Source organism: Cyprinus carpio, chromosome B20 (genome assembly GCF_018340385.1).
Source record: "Cyprinus carpio isolate SPL01 chromosome B20, ASM1834038v1, whole genome shotgun sequence".
Classification (NCBI taxonomy): Eukaryota; Metazoa; Chordata; class Actinopteri; order Cypriniformes; family Cyprinidae; genus Cyprinus; species Cyprinus carpio.
Window position 1 is genome coordinate 5759482 of NC_056616.1, and position 17743 is coordinate 5777224.

Genomic DNA, 17743 nt, shown 5'->3' on the forward strand with positions numbered 1-17743 from the left:
GATCTTAGCAGACATACACACTGACACTGCAAAGTTTCATCCCTTCCTCTCTTTCTTCTTCCATCCTTTCTTTGCAATCCCTCGTATTATTCGGATTTATTATTCTGCTATAGCACATATCATTAGGAGACCATGTGTACTGTTGTTTACTATTACAGGAGCCAGTTTTTAATAACTGTACCTTAAACCTTAATACCACTATAGATTACTTTAAGTGGGTATCATTCATATTTCAATCATATTACTAAGAATAAATTGGACCTGTTGGTTGTGTGTTTATTTTCATGTTTTGTCTCCATTGTTGTGTAAGTTGTTTTAGTTCCCAATTCACTAAAGCAATTATGCAAATTAGATAACAGACCCCCAAAAATAGTTTGCAACGGTGCAATTCCCCATCTTTCAGGGCTGTTCTGAGTGCTGAGGAATAAAGCAGGCTGCTGTGATCTGCTGTACTTTATTAAAACTGTAGAGCATCACTCAAACACTGCAATTTAGAAACTCCATTAGACTACACTTAAGATTTTAAAATATAAAATGGTTAATAAGTGGTTAGTGAATAAGACTTTGCTTGAAAAACCATATCCCTTATATGGTGTTTTTTTTTTTTATTATGAGATTGAAATTCAAAAAGCATGTTTTTGTGGATTACAAAATTCTATATTATTTACACAATGACAGAAAAATATTCACAATTTATTGATTTAATCCAACCCTTTTATTTCTTTTTTTATCATTTTTTAAATTTATACAGTTTGAGAAACCCTGCTGATAAAGTTTAATCCATTTCATATTGTTGATAACAAAGAATGGGATATATTTTATTTCCCCTTTTTTTATAATCAATATGGTACACAATAACTCCATTCAAGCCTATGTTATAAACAGGTTAAGTCAAAAGTAATCTAAAAGTAATCAAAAAAAAAAAAATAAAAAAAAATAAAAAAAATAATAATATATTACTTAATATGTGTAATCTAGATTATTTTGCTAACTACTTTACAATCACCATCATTTAATTTTTAATAACAAAAAAACAAAAAAACACCTGAAACCAACCCAGCACTGCTACTCAGAGAGTATGCCTTTTCGGATGCAGATGTGACCTTTTGGCATCTACAGTACTGGCATAATGTTGTAACCAACATAAAGGACCACTGAAAAATACTGAAAACAAAAATAAGTGGAGTGATGCAAAAAGTCCCAGTGGCACTGGACTAAATATGAGCACTCTTGGAACACTTATCGGATAATCAGATTCCAGAATTGGAACATTATTAAGAATTTGTCTGGGTGGACAGAAGTGGGAGCTTTGTGTTGTGACCATTATGTCTGCATAGTATATCAAACTCTTTTATTTCAGAAGAGCAAGACAGATACTGTTTTCCATGATATGACCCCTTTAAGTCATCATATTTCATAAAATAAAAAAATAAATAAAATAAAAATTCTAGACCACTAGTCTAGAATAACGAAATCCAGCTAACAGCTCAATATTTGGATGCTCATTTATCTTCTCTCCACTGTTCAGGTAGAGCACATGAATAATAGTTTAAAAGATGACCCTTTATTCTAGGGTGACGAATGTGGTAAGATCAGTGCAGTAGAGACGGGCTGTAAAGCAGAGCTTCTTATTTGAATCAAGGGCAGAGATGTAGTTATCTGAAATGAAAAATGCCAAGGCCAGCACATTTGCAAACAAAAAGCCTCATCTTCATTCTCTGCCATTTAGCTTTTGTTCCACTTGTCATCTACTCAGAAAAACTTTCCATGACGCTAAAAGTGAACAAAGAAGAATAATGAAGCTAGTATCTACAATGTTATCAGCTCAATTGTAGGCAGTTGTGAGTGAGGGTTTAGAGAATAAATCTTTTAAAGTTATTTTCTTTTTGTTTCTTTTTTTGTTTAAAAAAACTCGTGCAGAAGATTGAATTTTAAAGGAATAATTCACACTTTTGAAAATGTTGCCATCATTTACTCATTGTAATGTCTTTTCAAACCCTGGTGACAAAGTATAGATCATTTTGTCCTGCAACTGCAACTTTCAAGTTCAACAGTTATGGATATTTTTGTGTCATAACATAACAGCTTAGTTTGATGTAATATTTGGTGCAATGTGTCGAGTTTGTTTTAGGGTACATTTTACACATACTAAATGTAATGTACTAAAAAATGTATTCACTTATTTATTTTTGGGTATAGACATTGTCAAAATGATCCCTGTTCACCCAGTTCTCTGAAACAACTAAAATCACTGTATTTTGCATGCCAGGCCAGTAGTTGGCGATGTCACTACACACTCGCACACAGACGCATACTTCAAGTACTCTAGCAAAGATTTTTTTTTTTCTTTTTTTTATAGAATCACTGGAGCAGTAAATTCAAGATATGCATGATCTATCATTGATTTGATTTCTGCATTTTCAACAAAACTCCTCTTATAATCAATGACACAGTTTACACTGCTCAACGAGTCTCTTAATTACATCATATTTTCACTGTGTTAGTGATGATGCAAGTATTTGTGAGATTTCAGAAATTGCGATGCGATAAGGAGATCATTGCATTGTGGATGTGACTAAAGTGCAGGGCTACAACCTTTGATGCAACAGAAGTAGATCTAAATATAAAGCTACTGTATAATCTACACTTTTCACAGTTAGTAAATTTTGGTGGCTATAATAGTAAAAACGCAGTGAATGTTTTTGGAAAGGTTGCAAATCTAATGCTTACAGAGACGCAGAGGCAGAGACGCCCCTTCCAACAGAGCGTTCAAATCAGAGGCTAAATTTAAGGTACAGTAGAAAGCCGTCTTTCATTTTCTATCTAAAGTATGACTAGATAGATAGATAGAAAACATTTCTTGTTTACTTGGAAGCCATGTCAAATAATTATGAAAACAGAACAGCTTGTGTTTAATTTGTCTTTGAGGCTTTTCATTTCCACTGTGGTGCAGAAGGTGTTTTCACAGACTTTAATCGTGACACACCATGAATCGCACGCTCTGTGTTTGATAGTTGATTCTTGTGCACAGCAGACATTCAGTGTCAACCATCATGACACAAAGTGTAAGGAGGCTCCAATGGGTGCATCGCACATTTTCTATTAGTGTTTTCTTCATATTTCCCTAGGAATGCAAATGTTCTGGAACTATTATTGGATCCAGTTATTATAAATATTACTTGGTTCCAGTATTTTATAAACTGATGTAGTTCTGGTTAAGAGCTGGTTAATAACCAGTTAATAAATGGTCCCAGTAATCAAAAGTTTAAAATGGTCTTTGAAATGAACAGTTATTGGCTATTAGAGTGTTGTGCAAATAACAATAATTTAAACTGTTTGTGCAGGGTAGTGCCTGCTCTTTATTACTGAATGAAAACATTAGACTTGCTACATATATATGATATAAAGCATCCATAAATATTTTAGTTGTAAATCCATAATACTGCTTACCTTGTAGATGCTGGCTATATATTCTGTATAATGAAGTTTCAGCATCTACTCAGACATACACAAAAGCATGTTTCGTACCTGTAAATGTTCCATACAAATAACTATATATAAACAATTTGACCAGACTAGCAGATCTGTATTACACGGCTATGGATTTTAATGATGTTAGTGCATCATTGCAGTCATTGAAGGAAAGTGATGGTAAATAATTTGGGCCAGAGCTGTTCTAGAAGCTGAGAGATTTGGTCACCGCACACTGATAGTAACCGGTTCCAGCCAGCGAGCGTCTATGAGGGAGAAATGCAGACTGAAGCAAATATCATCAGAGTGGGTTTGTTGTGTAAATGTACGTAGGGATATCTGAGCTTTGCGTTATTTGTTTGACGCTTGCAGAAAGTGGATGTTAAAGCGTAGCTCTCGTTAAAGCGTAGCTCTCTAATCCATGTTTGTAAATTTGAGTCACAAACAAACAAGTGTTTCACCAGCTGCATTAAGAGAGAGAAGAGGAGAGATAATTAGTGAATTCATGTACTTGCTTTAGAAAAGAAATGTCTTAGCTCAGTGTGTAGCATCAAGGATTACTAAAAAACACACACTCCACTAGCATGCTAAAAATAAATCCATACACTTATATAATTTTCATTTTTAAGTAAATCCTACTCATTAAGTAATGTTTTACATTTTATTTTAGAATTCAATTAAATTAAATAGTAAAGCAAGTAGAATGAATGAATGAATGAATAAATTCATTGCTTTCATACTGAACTAATTATATTTTTATTACCTAATTTAACCCTCTTATAAATCTTTTTGTGTTACTATTTTATTTACTATTTTTATTATGCTGTTTTTCTCCATGGCCCAGTTGACCGCTCTCCACAATGTTGGTAATGTCAGGTTTTACTATTATACTTTACTATTGTCAGGTTTTACAATTATTTGACAGTTGGTCAAAACCCACACACATACACATGTTCCTCCACATGGATGAGGAAATGTGGCTTTCAGCAAGCGGTCATGTGGGAAATTGACAAAGCTCCAGAGCAGAATGTAAAGAATGAGAGCGAGAGAGAGAGAGAGAGAGAGAGAGAGAGAGAGAGAGAGAGAGAGAGAGAGAGAGATGTGCATGGCAGGGTTATGGTAACAGACCTTGTATTTTTCTCATACCTACACACTCTCTCTCTCACTAATTTCTGCCCTCAGTCAATCTCTCTCTCCACCAGCAGTGCTGAAAGTATCAAAAGCCTCTGTGCAGTCCTCTTCTGCCCTCTACTGTTCACAGCGCAAACAGCCAGTGTTTTTTTTTTTTTTTTTTTTTTTTTTAAAGCAGGAAGACATTTTAAATCACAGTCCTAGTGTAGTACCATTCCATGTGACTGGTTTGATTCATGTATGTTTACAGAACTGTTTGTGTTTGTAAAATTATTATTTGAATTCTTTAGATAAGTATTTAGGAAGAGCAGTCAACCTCTGGATGGATGGATGGATGGGCAGGGTGACTTTACAGTAGATCTCCCTTTGGCTCTGTAAAGCTCTGGATGTGTCACATGACCTGGATTGCATGTATTTTACATTGCCAGCCATTAATCAGTTCTATTTTTTTTAAACAAAGCTTTTTTTTTTATTGATTGATTGGTTTTGTTAATATTTTGAATTAGATTTTATTTTTATATTTTCACACTTATTCAGCAAAAAAATGGTAGTAATTTTGTTGCTTTTGATATTTCTATTATTTTTCTTAATGTCTATATAGTTTTAATTGTTTGTATTTGTATATTTATTTATTTATTTATTTAATTGCATTTTATAATATTAATTTAAGTTGTATATACATATACATACATATATAATCTTAATATTTATACTTTTTTGTGTTATTTTTGCATATTCTATGATTATGTATTTAAGTCTTTTATGTATTTTTTCCCCAAATATAATATTGTTAAATATAACATTGTGTGCTACTCAAAATAATATATTAATATATATTAATATTATGTAGTATAAGAAAGAGGAGATGGTCTTTGTGTAACCTGTTAACACAGATTGTGCTCTATACAGTGGATCTGGTAGGCAGTGAGCATTGTAGGTCTCATACTTACCCCCACCCCCCCACCCAGCCACCCGTTGTCATTGCCAATTTGGCTGGTAATTATGTAAAGTGCTGCTGACTTCCATTTCCAGCAAGCCCCTGAAAACGCACATCTCCTCATTACCATTCAAAATGAGCTTTGGAGCTGTTGATATCTCCTCAAAACACATCCAGCTGTGCTGTGCAATATTTGTGTGTGCATGTTTGAGTAGCACACGTACACCAGTCGCACACACTTCAATATGTTGTGGAAGACATAGCATCCTGGAAATAGTGTCTGCTCAGTTTGCTTTGAGAAAAACTGTTTAAGATCAGAACGAGAGAGCTAGTAGTTCAAGACAGGGGGTTAATATGCTCTTCATTAATGCTTAAGAGCTCCCTCAACACTCAGCAGGTGTGTAACAGCGTCAGCAGGGATGCTAGTTTTCTAATATGTGATGAATTGATCATTATATTTGTGAATTAATGCATGCTAATAGAGTTGTTTGAACACAACCCTGTTGTTCTCAGAGTGCTTCAACATGATCAGAGTCAATATCACTATATGTAAAGGATACTGATTGTTCTTTAACTGTCCTTTTGGAGATCAAATAAAAAAGTCAACCATTTTCAGAACTAACGAATGACCCTGAATATATATTCTTGGTTACAATTTAATACATAATATAATTGAATGCAACTTGTTTTTAATATTAATCCTCTTGTTTATGTTGTATATAACCTGAAATATTCCTGTAACAGCTCATAACTACAAAATAATGAACACGTTTAGCCTAAAGTAACAATATTTTAATATTGACGATGTCATATTCCTGTCCTTGTTGCTCCACCAGCCTGACTGATAATGTTTAAGGTGACCTATCACATATTACATGACAGCTGTACATGCGTGCAATGCACATTATGTCCCACACAATGATTCATGCGTTAAATGCAGACTCCTCCATCATTACACAAAGGCAGTCAGCTCCTCTTTCATCCAAAGGCACATCCTTCTTTCTTCACCAATAAAACTCGAGGCAGGTATTTCACGGCTGGTTGCCTTTTTTAATCCATTTTCCCAGAATCCCGTCTCAGCTCTGTGCTGTAGCATTTTGGTCTGTTATGGGGCTGAAAATAAAAGACTTTGTTAGAAATGTTCCTTGTGTGTGACAGGAGCACCTCTGTGGTCAGATGAGGAACTTGCTGTGATAGATGGAGCACTAACTAAATAAATAAATAAGAAAAAGATTAAAGGTGACAGTGTTGCATTAAGATATCTGTAGCGTGTTATAAGAAGAAGAAGGGCATTTAATATGCAATGCATTTATTCCACTAAAGCACTAGTAAAGAAAGATCTGAGGACTTTCCTCTGTGCATGTGTTTAGGAGTGTATGTTTGAAGGGATTTATATGCTACAAGGTGTAATAATAAGTATTATTTTTACTCATGTCACATTAAAATAATTTATACATATGTGAGAGGATTTTTTTAAACATGGTGTGTTTATTCATCAAAAATGATTTATTCAGCTCTTTAATAATTTATTCTAAAGGAGTCATATGTTTTAGTCTTTATATTATTATTATTATTATTATTATTATTATTATTATTCAATGTCCTAATTTAATTTTTCATGACATTTTTCCACCCACTTTTGATCTATAAATCATGTTCTGTCTGTACTCTGTATTCTGGCCCATTTTCATTACAAACACAACTAAATATGTATATTTTGTAATATGTGTGTTGCTTGTTCTTAAAATGCATCATAGCCATTAAACACAATTTCCGATGTGACTAAATAGCGTGAAACACATTCAAAAGCCTGTTTTCTTATCAAAACTTTACACATCCAGTTGGCGTGAACAACAAATCTTTGGAACTTTTGAATATCAATATTTTGAAATCAGTGTGAAAGGCTTCATAGACACAAGTTGGTTTGTTTAAATCAGTGAACACAGTTGAATTGACTTTGTGTGAACAGGTTCAGTGAAAGTACTCTTTTCAAGGTGCATTTTGTGTGTCTGTTTTCTCCACAGAGGCATCTGTCCTAAGCTACGATGGCAGTATGTATATGAAGGTGGTGATGCCGACTGTAATACATACAGAGGCAGAGGATGTGTCTCTGCGGTTTATGTCCCAGCGTGCCTTTGGCCTGTTGATGGCTGCCACATCACGTGAGTCCGCAGACACACTACGACTAGAGCTGGACAGCGGCCGTGTCAAACTGACCATCAATTTAGGTATTGTATACTGACTTATTCTTCTCTGTCCCTATCTCTCTTCCTCGGTCGTCCTCGGTTATTTCTTATATTTGCAAGTTACTGGATGTTATCATCTCTCTAACACTACAGCTAAATTGTTATTGTTTTGTCGATCTGCATGGATTGCTCCTGTTTGTTTTTCGTTCTCTTGCTTTGTCTGCGGGTGATGTGGACAGACAAACGCTCCCATCATTGTCTCAAATAACCTCTGACTTCATGATCGAAGCAACACATCTGCGCCAGTCATTCTCATACTGTACATGCTCATTGATTTACTTACATTGAAGCAACATATTTGAAATAGTAATTTGATTTTTTTAAATGTTATTAAATGAAAGCAGCATTTATATTAGGGCTGGGTGATATAGCTAAATATTATCTATCTATCTATCTATCTATCTATCTATCTATCTATCTATCTATCTATCTATCTATCTATCTATCTATCGTCTATCTATCTATCTATCTATCTATCTATCTATCTATCTACCTATCTATCTAATCTGTCTGTCTGTCTGTCTTTTGGTCTGTCTTAGTTTCTTTCTTGTATATCTTATAACTAATAATCAAGTTGCATTTAATGTGACTTCACCAGTTGCAAAACAAACAAATAAAAACAAGAAACAGTTTTACACCAATCTAACAATACATGGTAATAAATGACATTTTACTATATTCGCTGGGGTTCAGACATCTGAGAAATGCTTCTATTTTGCATTTTCTTTTTAACTTAACAATTAACTGAACAATAAATAAATAAATAATTGAATTTAATGAATTTAATGGCTTAGCTCGATCAGCATTTTTGCTATTGAGGTCTATATAACAGAAGATACTGGATTATGATATCTCAGTGGATGTAAACTGGCATACTGACACAAACAGAAACTGCATATATATTTTTATTAAATATATCACCCAGCCCAAAAATGATATGCTATGAACAGGACTGCCTCTTTGTGATAACATTTCTGTCTCTGTTTATGCTCTGTTCTTATGGTAAGATGGGTTTACCAATCAGTAATGAATCTTATGTATAACATTTTTTATTTCATGTTATCAGGAAAATAAGTATCCATTCCCATCCCTCGCTTTTAATGGCATTTATCATGCCTTGTTCAAAGATGGTATTCACCCCTTCAATGGCCTTTAGCCTGCGGCCCTGTTAGCAAACAGCCCGAGACCAGAGCATCCAGCACACCTGCAGCTGGTGGCCAAAGCATCACCCACAAAACACACACAGTCATTTTTACTACCATCAACCCGTATAAACACCATGTCACAAGAAAGGGCCAGATAATCAGCATCTTAAAAATACTGCAACATCAAAATTATAGTGATTTCAGTAAATTCAATAATAACTTAAAACTAAATGTTACTACATTTTTATATTAGTTGCAGTTTCAATGGTAAAATTTGTCATTTTCTATTCATGCACTTAGCATAAATAACAATCAGGGCCCGGTTTCCCGATAACGCTCACTCTTAGCGTGGTAAGAAGACTCGAAAGATATATCTTACCGAAGTTGTTTATGTTCCTAAGTGTGTTCCCCGAAGTGTTCCTTAGGAAGCTTCTTAACACGCTGCCTCTTACGTCCGACGTTACAAAGGTGCTGTCCCAACTGAAAGTGCTGAATTAGTTGGCATCGATTGCTCAGGAATCGATTTTCCACTTCACGCGAAGGTGCATTACAGCGTTAAGAAAGACAACACGTTCTACGCAAATGAAACATTCCTCAAATTATTCCAGTAACATTTATTTTAACATAGTTATCCGTAAAATATAGACTATTAATTAAATTATCAAATTGTCAGTAATATGTTCACACGATATGTTGTGACGGGTAGACGAACCGGGTATCCCTCGCTAATCATCCACCCTCCTTATCCCATTGTGCCACTTGTGCTGCTTCTTGGCATGGGTTTAACGACTTCTAAAAAATATGTAATACACTTTTATATTAATGGTAAGGTACTTTACAATTTGAATTCCCCTGCATGGCGCAGAAGGGCGTTGGTGACAGTGTGGACGCACCTCCACACCGAGGTCTTGCTTAGGCCGTAGCCCTCTCCCACGACCTCGATGAAACTCCCTGTAGCAAAAAACCTTAGCGCTGCAAGCTGCTGGACTTCAGGGCTTAAAGCAAAATTCCGCCGCGTTAGCCTGGCAAGCGCAGGTCTGAGAAGGTCCAGCAGCTCCATAATGAGTTGTCTTGGGAGGCGAATTTTTTTTTAATATAGCACGTCAGGCAAAATGTCAAAAGGGCTTAAGTTTTGCCGAATAAAAAAATTGACATGGACTAAACAGCTCCGCTGCCGGCGCCGTCTTTGATTCAATACAAGGACACGTTGGATCGCTCCCATAGTTGGTCCCCTGAAATTTGGCTGGCCACCCCAGGTAACACCCCCCCCCCCCCACCAGATGTCTTGCGATAGACTTGTTTTAAGTTAATTTATAACTGCATCTGGCAGTGGGGGATCCTGGCATGTGTAGCTGCCTACGGCCGCTTTCTTCTCATCTTTATACTTAATTTTAGGCTGTTTCTATAGCGTGATATTTGACATATCGAGAGCGCATAATGTTACGTGATCCATGTAATGCGCGAGCACGAATCTCCACTCGAAAGTGGATTTCCTTCACTCACACAAAAATGGATGTGTGCTTTTAAATATACATTGTTCTTTTATGAATTGGCTCTGCTTGTGCTCAAAGATTACATGTATGCTCAAACGTTCTTGCATCACTGAAGACTAGAAGCGCCTTTTTTTCTAATTCAGATAAGGAGTAGGCTTATCTCATTAAATGGAAGCAAGCTGATTATAGTCAGCCTTAGTTTTATTAATAGCCTTCTTATTTTAGTTAAGTAAATAACTTATAAATATGCATTTATTCAATTGTTTTATTAAGTGCATTTGTATTTTGTTGTTTTTGTATATAGTTTTGCAATAAAAGCGTATTAACCAGGTTCCAGAAATAATCACTGATGGTGCTTCTAAAATTAGTGAGGGTGCTCTAGTCTTAATGCCCCTTTTCACATATTTTCTCCCGTCTATTGCTTTGGTCATCATTGTGTCAATCACTGCTACTTCGAGAGTGAATCCCACATAAATATGCAGATGTCCCCCCCGCCAACCTCTTTTGAGCCAGTGCCCCAGACTGGCCACCCCATTTAAAATGCTCTAGACACGCCCCTGGGCCTGTATCCATTGCGAACATATTTTATTAGTCTTAAAATGTCCATAACATAAAATCATTTTTGAGCCACAACATTGTCAACATACCATAGTTGGACTTGTATTGCGCTGCGCTGATTTCTAAAGACTGCTGCAAAGTGGTGGCGACTAGCGTCTCGAGCTCAAACAACGCTAAGAGAGAGCTTACGAATGGTCCAGACCAAACCTTACGAAAGTGTGACTTACAGAAGATATACTTAGCGTACGAAACGTGTCGGGAATCGTGCCATAACTTTAAGAGAGAGGTTAAGGAATAGGTTAAGAACTACTTAGCGATAAGAACGTTTTGGGGAACCGGGCCCAGAACATTTCAGTATTCATTGCACATAGTGTCTTAATTGATATGACTGTCTGTATTTTTTAAATGTTTATTTTCTTATTTTTTATTTTTTATGAAGTACATGCTACAAGTCTGTGTGGTGCTGGTGCTTTTTGGACCGAGGCTGTTTGCTCCCACTTTTCTGTTGCGGTTGATGGCACATGATAAAAATGGCCTTATGGATTCCAACCTGGATGACAGTTCCAATTGTCATAACAATCTGCAGTTCTCTGTGAAATTCACACGGTTGGTGGGGTAACCAATTATTTGGATGATTATTAACCGAAAATAAATAAATAAATAAATAAATAATAGTTGATGAATCCTTTTGGCTTAGAGCAGGCAGCCATTTCATATGGATTACATACTAAATTACATACTAAAATATAAATCTACATCCTAAAAAACATGATAATTAATTTAAAAATAATTGGCAAAACATACTGCCCGGAATGATTAAACAGCTGTTGGAAATTATCCAAAATGGCTGCTGCTCCATGTGCTCATCCCCGGAAGGTGGTGTTTCTGTTGTTGGATGTCTGCAGCTGTCTCCTTGAAGGACACGATTTCATCTGTCACTTGTTCTTCCCCATCTAGACTGTGGCAGGATAAACTGTAACACCAGTAAGTTTTTACTCAGTTTGTTCTACATAATCTTTTCTTACCCTGTTGGATTTATTGATTCATTTTTGTATTATTTTGAGATGAAACACTGATATTAGCTAATCCCACAGATGGCCAAAGTTTTGTATTATTATTAAACATTGTTGTTAACCTATACTACCAGTTACTACTACATTAGGACTCCTTCTACTATTTTTTTATTTTAATTTTCAATAGTTTAGATGAGGGGTTCTCAAACTTTTTTGTAAACAACAAACTTTTAGTACTTAAGTTACTATTTCAATAGTTTAACAACACAATTTGTGGTTCTCTAATGTTGCTTAATGGTCACATGACAAAAAACAGCTAAAATGTTTAATATTATTTAATAAGTGTTTTATTTTGCTTGTTTTTTTTTTATTTTAAAGGAATAGTTCACTCACAAATTTGTCATCATTTACTCACCCTCATGTTGTGTCTTTTGTGCTCAACGTAGAAAGAAAATTATAAAGGTTTGGATCAACATGAGGGTGAGTAAATGATGACAATTATTTTCATTTTTGGGTGAACTATTCCTTTAAAATTATTTGTTTATATGGCTGCACATATACAATAATAATAATAATAATAATAATAATAATAATAATAATAATAATAATAAATAATAATAATAATAATAATTATTATTATTATTATTATTATTATTATTAATATTATTATTATTATTATTATTATTATTATTATTATTATTATTATTATTATGAAATAGTTATAAACAAGATATAAATATATATGGGATGTAAATTCTAACTATACTGTAAAATAAAAAAATATTTTTCAGTAAAAAATTCAATAAATTTCTTCAAAGAATAGTTTATAATTGTAGGCTCAACAATGAATTTACAATAGTACAATTACAATACTAATATCTGTTTTGAATTACTCACTTTCAAATGTTTAAACCTTAGTTTTTTGTATGCTGGTGGGATTCTGGTGAAATTATATAAACTTCTATACGAAAAAAATGCTAAAAATATATCCCCAATGCACATTAAACTCACTGCACATAACAGACATGGAGTTTGAGAGAAGCAGCTGGTGACAGTGCTTATTAAATTAAATTGCAGTCTTTGATTTGATAATCACATTAAGATAAGATATATTGCTATAAGTGTTATATATAGATATGAAAATATATAAAAAATATTTTATATTTGAATTGCATCAAAGACATCACCCTTTGCCCAGATTACAGGTCTGAACATTATTCTGAACAAGCTCTAAGAGATGAATCCAAGGAGGCTGTGGAACAGCACTGAATGACTTCTCATATGTGCTCAAAATTTTTCATTAATTTCTGCAACTTTCTTTAAATTTTAAATTTCAGTGTTAGTGTTTTCATTTCATTTAAGCCTAAGCATTTAAATCAAAGTTTTTTTTTATTTTATTTTATTTTATTTTATTTATTTTTATTTTTTTTTAAAGCATATGAGAAACATAAATTAACAAAGTCCACATTTTTGATTGGTAGTGCACATGTTTAACATGCTGTTAAATGTTAATGTTTAAGCATTTTTAAATAATGCCGTTTTAACAATTTTGCAATGTTCCTCTGAAAAATCTTACTAACTGCTTAAGTCTCCTGTTCCTCATACCCTTCCTCATCAGATATGTTATTTATTATTATTATTATTATTATTATTATTATTATTATTATTATTATTATTATTATTATTATTATTATTATTATTATTATTATTATTGAGCTCAGCAGTCAGGTTCCAAAAGTAAAATCCCATTCCTTTTCTCTAGAGAGAAATGATTTTAGTCAGATTAGTACAGATCTACTATAAGCGCAGAGGATGTTACATTTTGAAATATGCTTCTACAGAAGCCACAAGTCTGATTGATTTCAAATTTAGTCACCCATTAATCTACTGAATTTTTGTTAACATTGAAAGGAAACTGCTGCAAAATGTGGCTCATATATAGTCAATAGTTTTATATTGTACTATGGTTTCTAATTCAATATACTTTTACCATAATTATACTTACATATTTCTGTGTGTACGCAGTTTTTTTAAAACAATTTTCAATAGATTTTTTTTGGCTTCAAATCAAATGTTGTAATATGATTCATTTTGGAGCTGCTTAGTTTGGTTCATGACTTAACACGACTTTGAATAAGATTTTTCTTCTCTATAGAGAACATAAGGATGAAAAACTTGGGTGGTTACCATTGCACTCCACTTAAGTAACAGTTTGATATCAGTTTTCTGTGTGAATCACAGTTGTCTTCCTCAAGAGGGCACTTGTGTGCTCATCCTAGTAATCTCTTTGAATTGATTTAAAAACATAAAAACAAACAAACAAACAAACAACAACAAAAAAACAACAACAACAAATAATCCAGTAATCACAAACAACAGTGATAAGCAGTGATAATACTGATAAGCAGTTGGAAAAGTAACAGGTAGCATCACATGACTATGCTGTCTAATGTGCTGTTGCAGAAGTCATCTGAAAAAGGATTTTACACCCTGAAAGTTGACTCTGAGAAATTGTAATAGCCACTGAATTGACAGTACACATGGAAGAGTTAAAAGAAAAAAAAAGGGGGGCCATTTACAATTTAGAACCATCTTACCTGAACACAACACAAGACTTCGGGGCTGTGTATATAAAGGGCTGTATGTTGTTAACTCAATAGTAATGAAAGATATTTAACACTACATTTTACATGGTTATATTTATAAAGAAATCTATAACACTTTAGTATAGGGACCAATTCTCACTATTGACCAGTTGCTTATTAGCATGCCAATTAATAACATATCGGCTGTTTATTAGTACTTATATAGCATACATTCAGCATGACCAGATTTCTACATCCCTAATCTTACCCAATACCTAAACTTAACAACTATTTTACTATTAATAAGCAGCAAGTTAGCAGTTTTATGAGGCAAAAGTTAAAGAGAGCAAAATAGTTAATGGTTTGTTAATATTGAGAATTGCAAAATTGTGACCAAAATATTGTATATTATTTATTATATCATTTATTATATATCTTAACAGAGACACCTACGTTTTTGTGATTGATTTGATGATTAAAATAAAAGCAAAACACACACACACACACACACACACACACACACACACACACACACACACACACACACACACACACACACACACACACACACATACACACACACGTTTCCATGTTTCAATAGGTGTAATGTTTTTTTTTTGTTTTGTTTTGTTTTGTTTTTTATACTGTACAAACTGTATTTTCTATTGCCCTACCCCAACCCTACACCTAAACCTACCCCTCACAGGAAACTTGCATTTTTAGATTTTCAAAAAAACTTAATTCTGTATGATTTATAAGCTTCTCCACAAATTCGAAACTAACTGGTGACCCCACAGGCTCAACATTTACTCCTATAACTATCCTTGTGGGAACTGGTCCCTATAACGTAGTGAATACCAGGCACGCACACACACACACACACACACACACACACACACACACACACACACACACACACACACACACACACACACACACACACACACACACACACACACACACACACACACACACACACACACACACACACACACACACACCAGTTCTATGGCTGCCACTCTTATCAATACATGAAAAAAAAAAGAAATAAATTTTTTTGTAAATAATGAGGAAAAGCCAAATTTATGATCAAATTCAGATGAGACTTTCAATAATATTAAAGTAATTGGCTGTCTTAATGTGGTCTAATACATCATTTTAAACTATGAAAACTAAAATCTTCCTTGTCTATAAACACACAGGTCAGGTCATTTAGATCTCTGAAGCTTTTGGAGTCGATTTAAAGGTTTTTGTTTATGAAGCGTGTTCTTCAGTTGACAGCCGATTGGCTGAAAAGAAAGTGGTAATGTAGTGCTGATTAACCATTTTAATTCTACAATGCTTTTAGAGAGGCACTTTGCCTTGTGCGATAATTTGAAGTTTAAATACTCAATATATTTGAGCCGCTTATGTTAATGGCACCAGTAAATCAGAACAACAATCAGTGCTCTCAGCCAGTACTTGTTAGTGCAGACTATGTATTTGTATTACAGTGCACCCTTAAAAGAAATAATTGTTCATGTTTGGAACGGATTACTAGCATACTAGTATACTTGCCATTTATGCGGAAAGGATAAGGTATTCAACACATAGCTCAGCCAAAACTTAGTTTTGTTTCATGTCTTAGACTTTTCTGGGTAATATCAAATGTTATTTTCCTTGGAACTATTGATGTACCACAAGTAAAATATATAAGAATATTTCTGTGATCTATCATCCAAATGACAGAAGTTTGAACATTTAAATACACATGATATGATTTCTTAAAATATTGAGATTGACAGAAATTTGATTTGCAGTGCTGGTGTGTGTAAACACTAACTGACACGCATCATTCTCAGGTAAAGGACCAGAGACATTGTACGCTGGCCAGAAAGTAAACGACAATGACTGGCACTCAGTCAAAGTGATGCGGCGTGGTAAAAACATCAAACTCATGGTGGATGATGATGTAGCTGAAGGTACGAACGCAGTGTAATATTTTCAGAGCAGCTTTTTTTCAGAGTAATGCATAAATCCAACACTTAATAATCACTTTACCAAGACCTCCTACTCCTCTTTCACAGGTCAGATGAATGGTGACCACACTCGGCTGGAGTTCAGTAACATCGAGACTGGAATCCTGACAGAACGGCGCTTTGCTTCCACGGCTCCATCCAACTTCATTGGTCACCTGCAAGGCCTGAAGTTCAACGGCCTCCTCTATATTGACATGTGCAAGAACGGGGACATCGAATTCTGTGAGCTCAATGCTCGTTTCGGCATGCGCTCCATTGTGGCCGATCCAGTTACCTTCAAGACCAAAGGAAGCTATCTGGGTCTTGCTACACTCCAGGCTTACAGCACCATGCACCTCTTCTTTCAGTTCAAAACTACCTCGGGTGATGGATTCATTCTCTTCAACAGTGGTGATGGGAATGATTTTATTGCTGTGGAGCTTGTCAAAGGGTGAGTGGAAGTAGAGCAAAATTTCCAGAGAATCTGCTTTTACCAAATTACCATTTTATTGAGGTTGACAGGAAAGGTTGGAAGTCCATTCTGGAGTGTTGGAAGTCAACTTCAGTCAGGCCGAGACATGTTTACTGTAAAGTGGCTAAACGCATGTTCATTTTCAAGATTGCCAAACTACTACACACCTCTGAATACCTTGAACAGCTAATAGTGGGGAATTTGATCGTTGAATATGTTCACCAAAAAGATTTGTTCTGATTTGCAGACTGATCCATTCAGTGAGTCTTGCTGTAATCATTACATCTGTGCGTGGAACAGCTAGTATTGGGTATTTTTGTTTTACCCCAGTGACACAAAGAGTTTAAATCTGTTCACCAATTCACCATTCACACCAGCAGGTGGCGACTAGTGACTGTCTTTTTTAGTATTATGAGAGCATCATCATACTCGTGAAGGTTACCAAAACAGGCACTAATTTAAAACATATATTTTAAAACATTTGACCAACATTACGCTTAGTTTCCGTTTTAAGTCTGAAAGTCCGAAATTGAATTAATTAATTAATTTATTTATTTATTTTTACCAGCCCACCCTTTAAGCTGTACTTTCATTATTGTTTCATTATTTTCATTATTCCTTATTAACGTTGATTATCAAAATTAACGTTGATTACAGAGAAATTAACGTAAGTCTCAGAAACAACTTTTATTATA

At 34.4% G+C, this 17743-nt stretch overlaps 1 protein-coding gene across 26 annotated transcripts in view; it reads left to right on the forward strand.

The window, feature by feature from the left end:
* The window catches only part of LOC109102711 (neurexin-3b), a 332713-nt gene that overhangs the window by 136605 nt on the left and 178365 nt on the right, over positions 1–17743 (forward strand). For all 26 annotated transcript variants that reach the window (XR_006157472.1, XR_006157473.1, XR_006157474.1 and 23 more), the window contains 4 exons: positions 7564–7767; positions 11939–11965; positions 16421–16540; positions 16646–17027. Coding sequence is in view for 22 of the 26 variants with exons in the window: in XM_042746642.1 (XP_042602576.1) it covers positions 7564–7767; positions 11939–11965; positions 16421–16540; positions 16646–17027 (733 nt within the window). In the remaining 4 variants the exon portion in view is untranslated. The remainder of the gene's footprint in view (positions 1–7563; positions 7768–11938; positions 11966–16420; positions 16541–16645; positions 17028–17743) is intronic.